General features: G+C 45.5%; 1 protein-coding gene across 3 annotated transcripts in view; it reads left to right on the top strand.

Moving 5' to 3' along the window:
* The first annotated feature begins 2,280 nt into the window (after positions 1 to 2,280).
* ARHGAP25 (Rho GTPase activating protein 25) overlaps positions 2,281 to 17,627 on the top strand; it is a 76,188-nt gene continuing 60,841 nt past the window's right edge. For 2 of the 3 annotated variants that reach the window (XM_059659578.1, XM_059659577.1), the window contains exon 1: positions 2,889 to 2,991. In XM_059659578.1, coding sequence (XP_059515561.1) covers positions 2,922 to 2,991 — 70 coding nt within the window. In that variant the 5' untranslated portion in view covers positions 2,889 to 2,921. Of the gene's footprint in view, positions 2,715 to 2,888; positions 2,992 to 17,627 lie in introns of those variants that run through there. The other variant, XM_059659579.1, reaches the window with a different exon arrangement.

The raw sequence follows: 17,627 nt of genomic DNA, 5'->3' as shown, positions 1-17,627 counted from the left end.
TACTAATGCAGAAGGTGGGGGCAGGGGCGCTTCAAAGTTTCCAGTTGGCTGAGTCAGGTTCAGAGGAGTCTTGCAGCCCTGGGGAGACCAGAGGGTAGCTGGGTAAAGTGGGTTGGTGTGATGGGTTGGAGTTTTGATCAGCAAATAAATATTCCCTGCCTTCTCCTTCTCCCATCCCCTCAGGGAGGGTGTACTTCCTGCCTCACTGACTTTAAACTTGACCATGTGATGTGCTTTAGCCATTGGAATATGAGCAGACATGCTGTGACCAGAGGCTTTAAGTATACTTGTGTGGTTCTTCCCTCTTACGCTCCTTTCATTCACAATGAGAAGAATATGCCTCAGGTCACCACTCTTTCTTCAGCCTGGTCCCCAAAATAGAAGTTTCAGACATGTCTAGTTTGAGATGGCAGAGATATGTATGATCTGGGGTTCAGGGGAGGGTCTAGCTGGAAATCTATACTGGAGTCATCAGACAGGTGACATTTAGAGCTTTGAGACAGATGGACTCAACATGGTGTGGGTGTGGATGGAAACGAAGCCCACCGAATCTTGGTTTCCTTCAATATTTAGAGGCCAGAGAGATGAGAAGAAAGCAGCAAAGAAACAGAGCTGGAGCAACCAGAAAGGCAGGCAGACAACCAGGCCAGGAAAAGTCTTGGGAGCCAAGAAGGAGGCTCAGAGCTGGAGACAAGGATCAAATGTGTCCAAAGCTGACAAGTCAGTGAGATGACATGGAGAAATGACCAGTGGGTTTACTGGCAGCGATCTCATCGATCCCCTTGATAGGAGTATATCCTGTGGAGTTATGGGGGCAAACACATCAACAGAGGGCATTCGAAGAGAATAGTAGCAGAGACATTTGCAAGTGTAGACAATTCATACCAAAGCTTTGCTGAGAAACAAAGGAGAGAAACGGTGCTGTCGGAGAGGAAACTGGCACCAAGGGAGGCGTGTTTACATGATGGGTAAAAAAATAACAAGCTTGAATGCTTACAGGAGTGATCCAGGCGAAAGAAGAAATTGATGATACTGTAGAGATGGAGGTGTGATGACAGTTGGTTCACCCACGGTGACCGGGAGAAGGCTGAGTTTGTGGGCCTACATGCAGGGGGGTGGCAGCCTGCAGACATCCTCTTCCAGTTGCAACAACTTTCTCAATGAAACTGGAAGCCAGGTCACCAACAAAATAGTGAGCTCATGGGAGGTGAAGAAGAAAGTATGACAGAGTCCTCCAGGAGAGTCCAAGAATGAATGAACTACGATGTGTAGCTTGCATGTTAGCCAGCAGTGACTCTGTTACCTGCTATCTAATAAGGCCCCACGCCAGCCCTATGAAGCAGCCCTATTATTTGCCTCATTTACACTTGAGGAAATTAAAGCACAGAGTGGTCAAGAAACTTGTCCTTCATCACACAGTAAGAAAGTGGGAGAGCCAAGATTTGAACACAGGTGGTCTGGCTCTGGGGCCAAATACTTAAAGACTAGGTTAGCGTGACTCAGTTAAGCCTATAAAAGCCTGTCACGGAACTGAGCTAAAGAGAATTAGGGTTGACATAACATTTGTGGTGCAACCACTGTGTGTCGAGTTCTGTGCTGGGTGCCTTCGCTGTTCCGTGCAGTCACGGTTATCATCAACTCCATTTTACCACTGAGGACACTGAGGCCCAGAGAGATTCAGCCAGTTGTTAAAAGCTGCAGAGCTAGGAAGTGGAAGAACTGAGTTTTGACCTCATGTTGATCTGATTCCCAAACCGACACCCTGCACAGAATGCCAAAAACCATTATAACATGTGCGAGGGTCTCCCCATCGAAAGCCAACCTACTAGCTACATACGTGAGAACCCTCCCTAGATCAGGCCGAGGTCACTTGGCACCTTTATCCTGAGCAGGTGGAGAACTTACCATGTGGTCCGTGGAGCAGGAAACATGTCAAGGAAGGTAGGTTTGGGGGGATGCTGCTTGTCTGATCATTTTTGGATGCCTCATCCATGTGGTGAGGAGGAGAGCTTAGAGGTAGATGGCGAGAGTCTTGGAATGTTCTTTTTCTTGTAATCAAAGCTCTAGCCTTCTAGTGTAAAAGCACTCATCGTACTTATGCAAGCATTTCCAAAAAACCTCTTCTTAAGAAAGAGTGTTCAGAATGTATCATCTACACGGAGCAGCCACCACTTCCTCAAATGCAAGGAAGCAGACAGTTAACAAAAAAAAAAAAAAAAAAAAAAAAAAAAAAAAGCCGAGAGGCAGCAGCGTTGTTTATGAGGACCACGCCTCAGAGAGGCCTGAGATTCTCTCAACCAGGGGCCTTGCTTCCCACGACACAGAGCGAAGTGGCAACTGGGATATTTCTGGTAAAACTGAAAGCAAGAGAAGCAGGGTGCACACTTCACGAGATACCAGCCCCTGGGGGCTGTGGGTGGGGTTTGGTGGGGGTTTGGGTGCCATCCCCCAAGTCACAGATGATTGGACCTTTCATCCGAGAGAGAGGAGGACACACGCTGGCAAATCAACCTCAAACCCAAGACCGCCCGTGAAGCAATCTGAAAGGAGAAAACACACGCGCCAGCCACAGCCACAGGGAAAGCTTGGAAAGGCCGGCTGAACCGAGGCAGACTCACCGCTCCAGCAGCTGCTCACCAGAACCGGAAGCAAAATGTCCCTGAAATTGCCAAGAAACTGGGATTTCAACCTGAAAGGAGAGGCTGGGAAAATAGGTACGGTCCGTGTCTTTTTGCTGCCTTCGTGGCTCTTCTACTTGAGCCCCCACCATTTGCATGTTGGTCTGCAGAGAGAATAGTTTACCTAAAAATGGGCCTTGGCAAATCTGGGTTTGGAGGGAGATTTGCATTCAAGTTGATAGGTTGGCTCAAAGTTTCCAAATGCCGAGAGGGGCTTCTCTTTTGTTAGGAGGTGGCCGTGGAATGGAGCTCCCTGGTGTGTGGGATCTGGGTCACTTTGGATGGGTTAAAGCTACCGATCGCACACAAAACTGTAAGTTTTTCTCTATCATGGAAGGATTATTCCCCTCCTGTGTGGACACATCCATTTTTGGAGTGGGTTTTGGTCAGAGCCCAGATTGTGGTCTTTGAAGTGCTTGCTCTGCGATCAAAGTCAAGGTAGCCTGTTCCATGAGTCCACCGGCTCTCTAGGCCCTCTCGGCAGGCTCGGGGGTGAGGTGCAGCTGAGCCTTGCAGCAAAAGGAAACAAGGTAGACAAGACAGCAACATGGAGACATGTGGAGAGATAATAAAGATAAGTTTAGTTAAAGGGACAGGATGGAAGGGAATTCTTAGATGGAGAAGTTGAAAAAGAGCAATGCATTTTAGATTAATTATCTTAAGGGACGCTGGCATGTTTTCTGAATTCTCTGACCCTTAAACCACACCTCTTCCCATTAATTAGTGACACCCTAACTTCCATCTGTTATATAACTATTATTATGTGTTTCTCTATATGCGTTTCTTCTACTATTAAATTGATCACAGTAATTTAGGTAGAGCAATTGGGCCAAAAATGATTCCTTGTGTTTTATTCTTCTACCCATATGGTGAGATAACTGCCTTGATATTAGACAAGTGTTAAGGTGTTTCTAATGGCTTGGAACAAACGTTAGATTTGGGCTTCTAATCGTGGTTAACGTGTTGCTAAAATAAGTGATCCATTGCAAAGTCACATAATGGAATGTTAATATATAGGTCCGAGAAAGGATTTGAAAGAAAATTGAGAGAAGCCATTTATCTTGGTAACCAGGAAGGTTAATCCTAATCAAGCCAGGAGTCATGTCATGCCGATGTCAGTTCAGAGAGTAGCTAGCATGTATGTCTTACATCAGCAAGAGATTCTTCTCCTAACCAATGTATTTGGTTGATTTACATTCTGTTACATGTCATAAACATTTGTTTTTAGAAGTAAAACTTCTATGGTTCTGTTCCATTTGGGTGTCCTGCTTCTGGTTACATGAGGTCATTCTACCCTTTCACCATCTGTGTTTGACAGGTCTTACTCGCCTTCTGTTTAAAAATGGGAAATGTGAGACAAGGAATGATTAGATGATTAAAGAGTTACATTTTTTTTTTCAGGGTTATAGAAAATTACATTAGCTCTCAGGTCTGCATTTTCTCAGGCCTGGGATTAGGTTGGGTAGATTTTATGTTTTCTACCAATGTTCCTTAAATCATGGTCCCATGGGTAGCCTGTATCATAGTCACTTAAAGTGTTTGCTCAAAATGAAGATTCCTGGGCACCATCCTGACTTGTGAACTCAGAATCTCCGGAGGGAGGCCCAAGCATCTGCAGTTTAACAAGCACTCACCTCTCCATCCCACCGGATGAGGTCTTGCTGTAGGGGCTATGGTTGAAGTTAGAAGATTCCGAGAGTTACCTTTCATCTAGAATAGAGCACAGTGCCTGGTCCTAGAGGATGTTTGTTGACCGAATCAATGACTGATTACCAGCAGAAGATATCGTTTAGTACTAGTTAATAAAACATACTTCTATAATGAAATATAAAGTAGCGCTTGTCATTATCCAGGCCATTTATAAGTTTGTCATCCCTAGAGACTGGACTGCAGTCGGAATACCTTTCATGAATGTCCCATCAACGAGAATTCAGATTATAGGCTGAGGCCTCCAAGGGGAGAGAGTCCCTGAATCATAGGACCTCCAATCCCCTCTCCAGAGCCCTGTGTCCAGGTGGGGCAAAAGTAGGTATACAGTTGTGAGTATGTGAAGCACAGAGTTTATTCTTGGATTATTATTTATTGTATTATTTTCCATACGAACAACTACAAACCTACCTACTTTCGCCCCACCCTGTATGTCAAAGAAACTTGCCTCTATTAAGAAGATGTGTGGAGCTGGGAATCATGTCAGGGAAGCCAATGGCCTGTGGTTTTTCCAGCCTGGCCTAGTGCAGGGTAGATCAGGGTTTCTCAACCTGGACACTATGGGTATTTTGGTCTGGGTAGTTCTTAGTGATGGGGGCTGATCTGTGCATTATAACACAATAGCAGCATCGTTGGCTTCCACCCACTGGATGATAATAGCACCTCTTACCCCCTAACACCACCAGTTGTGACAACCAGACGCGTCTCCAGACATGGCCAGACATCTGGGGAGGGACACCTTCCCTAGCTGAGAACCACTGGAGGAGATGATCACCAAAACAGTGTGACTTTAAGGTCACTTGGGGCTGGAAGCCAGATATTACCTCGTGATTCACTGTCCAGGTAAATTTTCAAGAGGCTCTTAGCAAGATAGAGCTTCAGGGGCAAGGGCAGTAGCCCGCAGAAGATGCCGGGTTCTGCACTTGCTTAGGAAAACAGCAAGAAACGGATTCATTATGTGGCCCAGAAAGGGGCCCCAGGCTTTTCTTTTTTTTGGTGATCTGTGCTTCCAGTTTCCCCTAAATCTTGTGGGTGCTGAGCCAGGGCTGCTGTGAAAGTGAAAGTGTCTGAGAGTGGGGGAGGGACTCTCCACTGGACTCCCATCTCAGAGATCGGGGGAGGGCCCGCTGGATGGGAGAGCTTCCCGGGGACGACCACCGTGGACCTGACATGGGTGGGAGGAACTGACCCTGGCTCCCCTGCCTGTGACCCATGGATCCTGGTGGAGGCTGGAAGAAAGGGAAATGCAGAACCAACCAACTTCACTTGAGGCGGCTCCCAGGGCACACATTTCTTCTTTTGCTTCTCGATCATTCATTTTAGTCCAACAATGAAAATTGTGACAACCTTCCACTGCTTTCTCACACTGTTACTCAAAACTCTTACTCTTTCACATGTCTTCCTAATCCATTGTATGCCCTGCAGGGTGGGTTGTGGGACTTAGCATCCTTTCTGGCACTGTCCGGGGGGTCTGGCATCCAGTGCTTGGCATGTAGGCGCCCTATTGAGAGGGTATTGACCACACAGGGAAAGCCCCTGCTGCCTGTGGTTTGGGAGTGTTTAGTTGGAAGACTGCTGGGTGAATGTCAGGACCACCCACATTGTATCCAGTCACAGGCACATCTTTTTTTTTCTTCTTCTTCTTTTTTCTCAGTTCCCCCAGCCAAAGTAGGGCAGAACAGGCCCTAGAGTGCATGTGACTCTGAGATACGTAATGAAAGTGACTATGAGGGGGGTGGTTTAAACTTTTCTTCCCTCTGAAATTTAATGTTGAAAAAAATTATTCAGAAACAAAAAAATCATTATTCTAGTCTCCAAAAGGTAAAGTGAATAATGACAACAGTGGTGGGTTTTTCTCCACTTAATTTTTTTCCATCTGATAAATTATAATTTGTCTGTTACTGGGTCTAGTTCTGTCCCTTAGAAAATCAGAGTAAAGGGAATGAAAACTTTTGTACTTAAGACCTTCATAACTAGAGCAATTTATAAAACCATATGGTTTTATTCAATGCAGGTTATTATTCGTATTTAAAGAAGTCTTATTTAACAAACAACATGAATGGATATTTTTCAGAATAGGAAACCTATATAATAAAAGCCTAATATGTTAAGTATCCAGTCATCCAGTTGGCCATTCAACCAATCAAAATGTAATATGCTAATTGTATGCTAAGGCCACTCAACCGCTTGCTATGACATGCACTAACTACCAGGGGGCAAATGCTCCGACCGGTAGTTTAGCTTGCTGCTGGGGTCTGGCCAATCAGGACTGAGTGAGATGGGCCGGACATGCCCTGGAGCCCTCCTGCAGTCCCTCCCCTGCTGAAAAACCTTCTGTGTCCCTCCCCAGCCCCATCCTGCACTGGTGGTGTCCCTCGGCCTGGTCTGTACCCTCTCGCAATCTGGGACCGCTCAGGGGATGTTGGAGAACCAGTTTCAGCCCAATCCCACAGGCCAGGCCGAGGGACCCCACTGGTGCATTATTTCGTGCACCAGGCCTCTAGTAATACAATAAACATGGAACTATTCCACCCAGCCTATAGTGAGCTGGTTGGTTTGGCTTTCAGCATTGTGAAACTTACAATGTGCTAACCTGGTCTGGCCTGGGTTCTGGACCAAATGTTGTCCATTTGCTGTGGCCGAAGCCTCTGCACTCCCTGAGCAGCTCCCGGTCCCTGATGGATAAAGGTCTACACACGTGCAAGCAGCGCCCAGGACAAGAACATGCCTTCCTCAGATAGTGAACACGGACACAGAGGAGCTCCTCTTAAGGTCCATACCTGTTTTATTTCTGTTCAAGTAAAAATGTCTGTCCCTATGTTGTCACTGACTTACCTTTAGGCATAAACTAAGTTCTTTCCAAAAGGCACATGCCTCTGACTGCCCAGGTTGAGAGCCTCCTGGCCACCTGGGGGGCAGGGACTGATGTTACTCTAAGCATCAGGAGAGAGAGGGCCAACTTGAGTGATGACAGGAAGTCAAAATCCTGTTTGCTGATCCCTCATGGACAAAGTACAGATACACTTGGGTTGGCAGAGGTGAGCTCAGTGTCTGTCAGTGCATGTATCTCTGATAAAGGGTCTAGAGCAGCTGTGGGCAAACTACGGCCCGTGGGCCAGATCCGGCCCGTTTGAAATGAATAAAACTAAAAAAAAAAAAAAAAAAAGACCGTACCCTTTTATGTAATGATGTTTACTTTGAATTTATATTAGTTCACACAAACACTCCATCCATGCTTTTGTTCCGGCCCTCCGGTCCAGTTTAAGAACCCATTGTGGCCCTCGAGTCAAAAAGTTTGCCCACCCCTGGTCTAGAGTGAGGATGTGGCATGGTCCTGGCCTGGTATACACAGCTGTAAGTGCCTCCCAGACATGGCAGTCTGCCGTCTCTGGTCTAGTTTATAAAGCATGTGCACAGAGTGTCTATTGGGAGAACTATGGAGACACCACCCGTCCCCTTTAGAGCTGGAGCATGGCCCTTCGAGTAGCCAGTGCCTTCTATGGGGGTTGAAAGATCCAAGCACTAACCGAGAAGAGTAAGTTGGTGATGGTGGTTCCTTCCCACACTTGAAAGAAAAGAAGTGTAACCTCTCACGGGGCAGCACTGTGCTCGGCTAATTGGATACAAGAGAAGGGAGTGTGTGAAGAGCTGAAGTGAAACCCAGCTGTGGCTACAGCAAGTGAGACAACAGGGCAGTGTGGAGAGCCAGGAAAATACCATGGGAGTGATTCCATTCAATCAGAGTGATTCCATCCAGGGGATGGTCCGTAAATTCTGTAGACTCCCCAGAGGGGAACTGAGATATGGAAGTTACAAAGAGAGAAAATACATTTCTTGTCTTATGCTTTACTCATCACCATTTTTCTCCTTGTAAACTTTTTTTTTCCTCTTTGGACACTATTTAGAAAACAAAAAATCATCTTACAAACAAAAAAGCATTCCTGCTCTCTGTTTCTGCAGGGCTCATTGGCTATTAGGGGCACAGATGAGGAGAAAACTTATAAGACATCTAGACAAGCACTGGGCTGAGAGCAGCCGTGGGAGCCGCAGGACAGAGCCTATGAACAGGAGCTGGTCCTGCCACCATTCTTCCCACCACGGCCATTTCTTTTCTTTAAGATTTAGATTTGTATGTTCTTCAGTGAATCTAGGATTTGCCATTTTTCTCACACTGGTTTTCCTGTACACAGTCTCTGTTTCTCCAGAGAAGAAAAAACTTTGTAACTTTGTATAGCTCCTCCTTGTGGAGGGATTAAACCGGAAGTCCTACGCCCTGGCCTTGCTCACCCTCCCACCTGTCTCTTCCCACACCAGCCCCCTCAGGCACGCACACTCTCACATGCCAGACCTCAGTCACTTATCTCTTTCAGTTCCCTGTTCTTTCTCATCTGCCTGGAGCCCTCTCTACTCGAGGCTCTCCTACAACCACCCAATTCCTCCCTGTGATTTAGCCACAAGTGTGGACATCTTGTCCTCTGGGGGTCCCTAAATCTGCAAATCACTGGAAGGAGAGTATCATACTCCTTCCTCAAGCTGTTTAAACAGAGAGGCTCATAACTTTAGACACTGTGGGCTTCCTTTGAGGTGAGCTCAATGAATGCTCCTGAACTTGCATGATATGAGTCGACCCTACCAACAGATGGCTTGGTTTTCAACAAAGAAGTTTGTCCTTAATCAGTAATATCTAACACCAGTGCTCTCGGCCTTTCCTGGAGAGAATAAACTCGAATAGCCTGGAAAAAGCTGCACTGACAAGATTGTCTAAGGCACTGAACTGCCCATTGGCTCTTCCTGATGGGAGTGTGGGAGGGGAGGAGGCTGTGGGCTACAGAAAAGAGAGCCTGAGCTTGGGACCCTTCTGCGATTTTTCAGTGAATCCCAAGGGCAAGTTGCTTAGCATAATTATTGAATAGAATTCATAACGCGTATGTTGAGAGGAAGAAAATATTTCATGCCCATAACATACATTAGGCGTTCAGCAAACATGTGTTTCCTTTTGAATAGATAATCTCATTTCCAACCTCAGATCAAACTACATTATCTTGATACCCTCACAGTATGGGTGCACTGAGTTATGCTTTAATGTTCCACCCTCATTTTTTAACCATTACTGCAATTAGTGATTTCATGGAATTTGTTTCTGAGTGTTCTGTGAACATGAGAGCAAGGAATGGACAATGCCAGCCACTCTCCTATGTGTGACTTGACGTGAGAAAATTTGTTGAGAATTGAGTGCTCAGAAGTGCTATGTGTCCTTTGAGGGGCTGCCATGCTTCCTCCTTTCTGGTAATTCTGTGCAATTTATTGTGCTTCTTATTTTGTCTTGGCTCCCAGGAAACTCAGAGTTAAATGGAAGCTCAGAGCTAAATTGGCGCTCAATCACAATATATTTTCCTTTGTCTTTGAAATATATTTATGTCTTGGTTGTAAATAAAATTTCTATTTAAATATGAAAACCCCATTACATCTTTTACTTTAAGAAGAGCATGGAAGTATAGGCATATCGGTAGCCACAACTCCTCAGGTATCCTGTGGGTAGATGTCATACTTATTAGTAGCAACTAGACATTACAATTTTCAGTTCATAAATCAAAACACGGTGCTATGAGCACTCATATTCTTTCCCTGGAGTTGCATAAAACAATGGTATCTTTAGTCCATTGAGACTGAGCATTCCATTCATTCATTCATTTATTCATAAAGCATCTCTTTGCTCACCTCTATATGATAGGTCCATTTCCAGGAGCATCCTCAATAGTGGACTGCTCATTCTGACAGCACCCCCTCACTCACACCTCTATCTTTCCAAAGAAAGTGTTTTTCAACTTTGGTGCCTCCACATATCCCCATAAGCTGTGAGGTGTCCGGCACCAGAACTGTGACTAACTCAGGTCACAACTGCTTCACTCCCTTGTTTCCTCCCTCGGCTGCCCATCCCCCCTCCCCAAATGTGCACACGCAGATCTTAGTTCCAGAGGGGGCCGGTGATACTCTACTCTGGGTCTCTGGCCTATGGCTTGTGAACCATTTATATGCTTCCTTGTTGGTTTGGGAGTTTCAAAGTGAAAGAAGAAGTGCTACAGTAGAAAGATTTTGAGACAGATGCAGAATATTTCCTCAATATTTTAAAATAATGTTATAAATTTAACAAAAAGTTTTCTGACAAAGTCTGAACTAGCTACAATAAAATGAGACAGTTACACATAATATGGTATTAGAGAGCTAGCTTTGGAGTCAAACTGCCTAAATTTGAATCCCACTATCACTAATCACTAGCTAGGTGACCTTCATCTTTAGCTTCTTCATCTGGAAAATGGGCACATCTGAAATATGGATATTGTGAGGATTAAAGGAGATGATCTCTGTCAAACACTTCCTATAGAAACACTATTGGTATGTGTTTCATTAACATCAGTTGCCATCATAGCACCACTATGGGCCTTGCTACAATGCGGGCATGATATTAGCTCCTCCTACCTAAGTCATTGGTGAAAGCCACAGCCAACAGTGCTAGAGCTTGGCTTGTCTTACTCCAGTTTAGTTCTTCTTTCTTTTCTTTAGAGAAATAGTGTTTACAACATCTGCTGATCCACTTTCCTGGCCCACAGCCACCCTGCTGGTCTGTGGTTGATGGGCCGTGTCTTGCTTCTACTCCTTTTACCTCTACTGTTTGAATATGCCAGCCTTAATGCATACGACTGTATCAATCATATTTATGGAGCTATATCAGTTTTCTCCTTGTTTTTCTTTCTTCTCTCTCTGTCTCTATTTTTGTTTGCCATTTCATCCCCAAGTTAGTAAAGCGCCTGAGCTGTGACTCTCCAATAGAGTAATGAGGGGCTCCTGTAAGTTCCCTGAGGAATGCTGGCCGTAGAGACGCCACGGTCTCTGAGCTATTGTGGTGGGAGCAGTTCCTCCAGCTTCCCTTCCTTTGGGTAGGAAAAGTGACTGTGGGCTGTGCGCCGCCTGGAAGACCCTCCATTCCTGATCAGCGGCTTCCTCCATAGCTGCTTTTCCCCTGCTGTCCGGTGGACCTCTGACCGCTGGAGTGAAGCTGAATGTTGTTTGTCTGGGTCTCCCTGGCGCCACGGTTTAATGTCTGTGATCACTTACATGTGGGTTACAGCAGCAGCCGCTGACTTGTTTTTCTGATTTACTGTAAGAGTCCTGCACGTGGCCTACTCTTCATTTCCAGGCCCTTATTTTTAGATATAATTGTGAGAAAACAGCAGGACCTTCAAAATGAGACTTTCGTTTCCTTGGCCCCAGTTTCTGCTGTTGCTACTCAAGGGTTCTTGTGAGTGTATTCTTCCTCTCTCACTATCCTCTGGACAGGGGTCCTCAAACTACGGCCCGCGGGCCACGTGCGGCCCGCCGAAAACATTTATCCGGCCCGCCGGGTGTTATTGCCGCCGCTGCCTGTCCTGCTTAGCAGCCGACTGTCCCGGGCCCGCAGTGTGCATGTGTGGAATGTCTGAGGGACAGTGAACTGGCCCCCTGTTTAAAAAGTTTGAGGACCTCTGCCTGGAATTTATTCTCTTCACTTGGTCATTTAGAACCCAGAAATCCACAGCCGGTGGGTGAGAAATCTCACCACACACACAATTATGATAATAATAGATACAGAGCACAGCTGTCACCCCAGGGCTCAGCCAGGGTCCTTGTGCTCCGTTCTGAGACCACCCTGCCTTCCCTTCATGTGGCACTGATCCCGTTCTGAGCCATTCTCAGTTCTCCGTCTCACGGTGACCAGCCATTCCAGTTTGTCTCAGAGTCAGAGTTTTCCACAATATGAGACACTCAGTATAAAAACCAGTATCTTGAGAAAATAATGCCATCATTGTGATAGGTGTATATCTACTGAATTAAATTTCCAGTGAGGTCACACAGTTTAAGGTGAAAAAAAAAAAGAGTGCAATTATGGGGAAACTTTAAAACCTTATATTGTGATGTGTGTTTTCAAACCCCAAGTCAGAAGTTCTTTCTTTTCAGATATATATAAATAATTGATTTCAGAGAGGAAGGGAGAGGGAAATAGAAACACCAATGATGAGATAGAATCATTGATTGCATTGATTGGCTGCCTCCTGCATACCCACACTGAGGATCGAGGCCACAACCTGGGCATGTGCTCTGACCAGGAATTGAACTGTGATCTTGCGGTTCATAGGTCAACGCTCAATCATTGAGCCACACTGGCTGAGCCAGAAGTCCTTTCAAATTCGTTCTTTAGCCTACCTGAATCTGCCATGTTAATGACAGACTGAATCTGTGCTTATGACATTTTTCATTCTTGTTCATACTGGAAGGATTGGGAGCCACACCTGTCAGTCACATGGCAGGGAATTTCTTTTCAGAATCACACAAAACCCCCTGCCCTGTGGAATCTATATCTGACTCCTAGGTTTGCCATTCTGCTTTCTGGATTTCTTTTTTCAACTCTACCACTCCCTCCCCATCACCATGGCCACCACCACTCATCTCCTCCTGGAAGACTTCCTGGATTGCCCAGGTAGAATTAATCTCTCCTTCTTCTGTGGAATTATGCCATGTGGCTCATTTTCCTTCCACTCTGATTGACACATTTATCAAACACCTACTGTACTCTGGGCACTGTACTAATGTAAGAAGATTAAAAAGATCAAGCTCTTAACCTCATGCAGCTCACAGTCTCATTGAAGAGATGCTCAGAGGGAAGTGGAGCTCTCCCACTGAAGATAATCAATTCCTAAGTGACACCATTGCAATTATGACACTTAAGAAGCTGACACAGGGTTTGTTCTGTAACTAAAGTTTTTATTTATTTATTTATTTTATTTATTTTTTGCCTCCCGGGAGCTATAGCCTCTAAATATATACAAGAGGCAAGTTTTAATTTGTTTTTTAAAATCTTTAAATTCTTTATTAGTTAAGGAATTACAAATGTGTCATCATCCCCCCCCATTAACCCCCCATCCTCCCCCCACCCCCCCACTCATGCTCTCATCCCCTGTTGTCCATGTCCATTGGTTAGGCTTATTTGCATGCATACAAGTCCTTTGGTTGATCTCTTCCCCTTACCCCCACCCTCCCCTACTTTCCCTCTGGGGATTAATAGTCTGATTGCTGTTTCTCTGTTTTTGGATCTGACCCTGTTCATCAGTCTATGTTGTTCTCTATATTCCACAAATGAGTGAGATCATGTGGTATTTATCTTTCTCTGACTGGCTTATTTCACTTAATTCAAGTCTACCAAAAAACACATTGTCAATCTCAGATTGCTATTCTGCTTAATGGCCAATAGAGGGCGGCCACAGACAATGTACAGTAGTTGTATTACTACTGATCAACTTGGTTTGTTTCCAGAAAGTCCTGGATTTAACCAGTCTCTGGCCAGCACAAAGTTATCCCATATCTCATCCTTCTGTGGCCTGAAATGCCCAGGGTTATAATGAAAGTGAATGATGATTTAGTCATCTTTGTGTCTTTACAGATAAAAAGTGAGGTTCCAGATAAAAAGTGTTTCTTGATTGGAGACACACCCCTCCCCCTCAACTCCACTTAGCTAAGAAGCCAAACCTGAGTGTAGGGGGATGGGATGTCCTTAAGAACACCACCCTTGAAGTCAGATAAACCTGGATTTGATATCCAGCTCAGCCTTTAGTCACCTCTTGGAATTTGGGAAAGTAATTAATCTATCTGTGCCTCAGTTTTCTCATCTGAAAAACAAGTAGTCCTGCCACTTTATAACATTGTTATAAGAATCAAGTAATGTGTGTACAAGTCACTTAGCATAGTGCCCGGCCATCAGTTGTTGTTTTATTATTGGTAGTATTTCTCCTTTAATGGCCCCATCTCCAGTAATACGACCTCCAACCAGCTCGGCCACTCATACTCATAAGTAAACCATGTCATCTCTATAATTGTACCATCTCTGAAATCTTGTTTTCAGGCTTCCCACGCTGTGACTGCCACACCCTATGAGCCCAGCTCACCCACTCAGCAATTCTCTGATCTCAAGGAGCTACTGCTCCCATGGTTCTGTGACTTTTTTACTACCAGTCATCCATTACATCCCCTTTAGTGTAGATTCCTAATTCCGGCATTGTAGAAATACTGAATAAACACCCTCAAATCTCCCGCCCCTCTCTCCTGCTGTCTAACCAGATGGAAAAACCCGTAAACCTGTTTAACCAATGGTCCACCTTCTCAGTGCCTGTACCTGGGCAGCTGAGCATGGCTGGGGAACATGAGATAAACGAATCACCTGGACTCACTTAAATTTGTGACCAAACATATTAGGTAGACAAGCACACTACGCCTACCTAGTGAATTTACTTTCCTTTTCCCCAATACTTATTTTTCTTTCTCTCCTCAAGACCTTACCACCTCCTCCCACCAACACTCTCACTTTTATATTTCATAAAGAAAACATATGTTCAACTGAGTGGGAACCCCCTCATTTTACTGCCACCAAGTGCTTTCACCTACCCACATCTTCATCTCCAGTACTACCCATAGCCCTGGGCAATGAGGGCCCCCATCCAGAGACCCAGATCTTACAGGGTCCAGCTTCTGCTGTATTCCTCCTCATGGGGTGCGGTGTCTGGCCAAGGGAACATGCCCACATGTAGCCTGGATCCTGCTTGCCTTCTAGACCACTTGGGACTGTGACATGCCCTGGAGGCCAGAGCTGTTCCCAGGGCCCACACAAATGTTTCACTGGGTCCCTCTAAATTCTTCTATTTAACAAATTCTTTTCTTCAACATCTTTAGTATCCAGGGAGCTCCTAACTCAGGTGCAAGGCAGCTTTGCTCAAGAAATACAAATACTAAGGTTCTACATCAGTGTTCTCATATGGTAGATTGGTATAAGTAGGTAGCTGAGATAAGTGGTGAGGAGCAGCATGGAAAGGGGGAAATGAGGAAAGACAAAGCGAGTAAGACAGAGGCACGCAGATGGAAGGATCTGGTAAAAGGAGAAGGGAAAAGTGGAGAGTGTGAGGTGAATGGAAGAGAGAAGCCTCCATATGGTTGAGTGGGAAAACACCCCATGGGTTCCCTAGTCCACAGTCTTTTCCTGATCCAGTCTTCCTGGCTGGGGCCAATAGGATGCTGACCCCTAACTGAGAAATTCCTAGAATTGCTTCTTGTTTCTGAAATGCAGGTTCTAGCCAGCCACGTGACTGCATCCTGTTCCTTGATGTGTAAATGAAGCTGCCCATGGCCACCAGATGGCAGCACATCAGCCAGAGCTGGAGTGGTTTGGTTGGGGCAGCCAGACCTCTGGAGCGGCCACTGGCAAGCTGAGCAGGTTCATGCCACCATTTCATCAGCTTCAAAATAATTTGACGTGTGTGTACAGTGGATGATTGCATTTGGGGCTCTGCTTATTGTGTTGGGCAGTGATTTACCGCACTTTCTATGATCTCACTTGGTTCTTATAACAGGCAGGCAGAAAAATTACCTTCCGCATCCTCTCAGCTCAAAGGGTGTGAAACTTGGACCTGCCACAAAGAAGAAAAACTTATTAACGTGCATGAAATCAGCCATGCAAATTGTGGAACATAGTCACGGTTTTGTTTGTTCTGTAGCAGTGTAAAGATTGCAAACTGTTCTGCAAGATCGGAAGGGGAGAAACGACAGATTAATAATTCCTTTTCAAGGAGAGACCTGTTATTTCTCCTTCCAGGTGACCTGAGGCCCATGGCCCTTTGTTTAGCAGTAGGCTTCTAGAAGAGAGGTGGCGCTATTGTCACTTTTTGGGATGAATATAACAGGGCTCCTTGGGGCTGTTTCACCAGCTCTTGCTCTCAGAGGGCTCCCAGTCTCCAAGGGTGGCCACAGGTGTGGCCTTTGTAACCTTGACACTTTGGACAGTGTTGACTGGAGCAGGGTGGGCAGCTGACTCAAGATGCAGCTATCTTGTTTTCTCTCAGTCTGAAGTCCATAGAGAATGGGTGTTTGGAACTGAGCCCTGCAAGTTGCAGGGCACTAACAGGATGGCCCTTGAGCTCTGGTAAGAGCTCATCACTAGCAAAATCTACTTTGATTTTTACTCCTCTGAAGCCATGCTATTTTTCTCAACATTTCTTAGATTTTTTGAAATAATATGCTATCCTTAAATAATTGTACACACATGCACATGCTTTATCTATCTACCTGTCGATAGATATGTATGTGTCTATATTTATATCAGGGTTTCTCAACCTCAGTATTATTGCCATTTGGGGCCAGACAATACTTTGTTGTCTGGGGCTTCTCTGTGCATCGTAGGCTGTTTAGCAGCATCCCTGGATTCCACTCAGTTAATGTCAGTAGCAGCCCTCTCTCTTGTGACAACTAAAAATATCTCCAGACATTGCCAAATGTCCCCTAGGGGATAAAAACCATCTGTCTGTCTGTCTATCATCTATCTATCTATCTATCTATCTATCTATCTATCTATCTATCTATCTATCTAATATTATAAAAGGCTAATATGCAAATTGACCAAACTGCAGAATCACCAGTCACTATGACATTCACTGATTACGAGGGACAGATGCTCTATGCAGGAGCTGCCCTCTGGTGATCAGTGCGCCCCCACAGAGGGAGTGCCACTCAGCCAGAAGCCAGGCTCACAGTTGGCTAGCACAGCAGTGGCACAGCACTAAGGATGTCCAACTGCTGGCTTAGGCCCGCTCCCATGGGCCTAAACTATCAGTCAGACATTCCCCGAGGGCTCCCAGACTGTGAGAGGATGCAGGCCAGGTTGAAAGACCCTCCCCCAGAGACCCCCACTCCCCCCAAGGGCATGAATTTCGTGCACCAGGCCTCTAGTCTATCTATATTAACTCAGCTTGACTCAGAATCTGTTTCTTGCAGCCAAACATTTGTTGACTAAGACAATGATAAAGCGTGGAGAAATTATGTGAATACAGCAAGTTAGCAGCATAACCGAGACTGGATAGCAAGTCTCCTGAACACTACCCAGTGGGCTTCCTACTACTTTCCCCAAGAGAATTCCTTTGCAGGGTCTTTAAACCCACTATCTTGCCAACATTGTGCTATCCCTTATGCTGAAACCAGTACCACTGGAATTAACAGATTGTGTGTGTGGAATGAAACATCCCTTGCTCTAGTCTCTTATTTGCCTGGGACACCACAGTGAATAATCTGTGTGAGGAGCACGGTGGGCTTGTTGCTGGGGATGGCAGGCCTGGCCTTCCCTAACATCCAGGAAAGGGACAAGCTAAATGTAGGGGCACAGAGACCAACTCT

Source organism: Myotis daubentonii, chromosome 12 (assembly GCF_963259705.1).
Source record: "Myotis daubentonii chromosome 12, mMyoDau2.1, whole genome shotgun sequence".
Classification (NCBI taxonomy): domain Eukaryota; kingdom Metazoa; phylum Chordata; class Mammalia; order Chiroptera; family Vespertilionidae; genus Myotis; species Myotis daubentonii.
The sequence above is the reverse complement of the archived record's forward strand: the minus strand, read 5'-3'. Positions and strand labels throughout refer to the sequence as shown.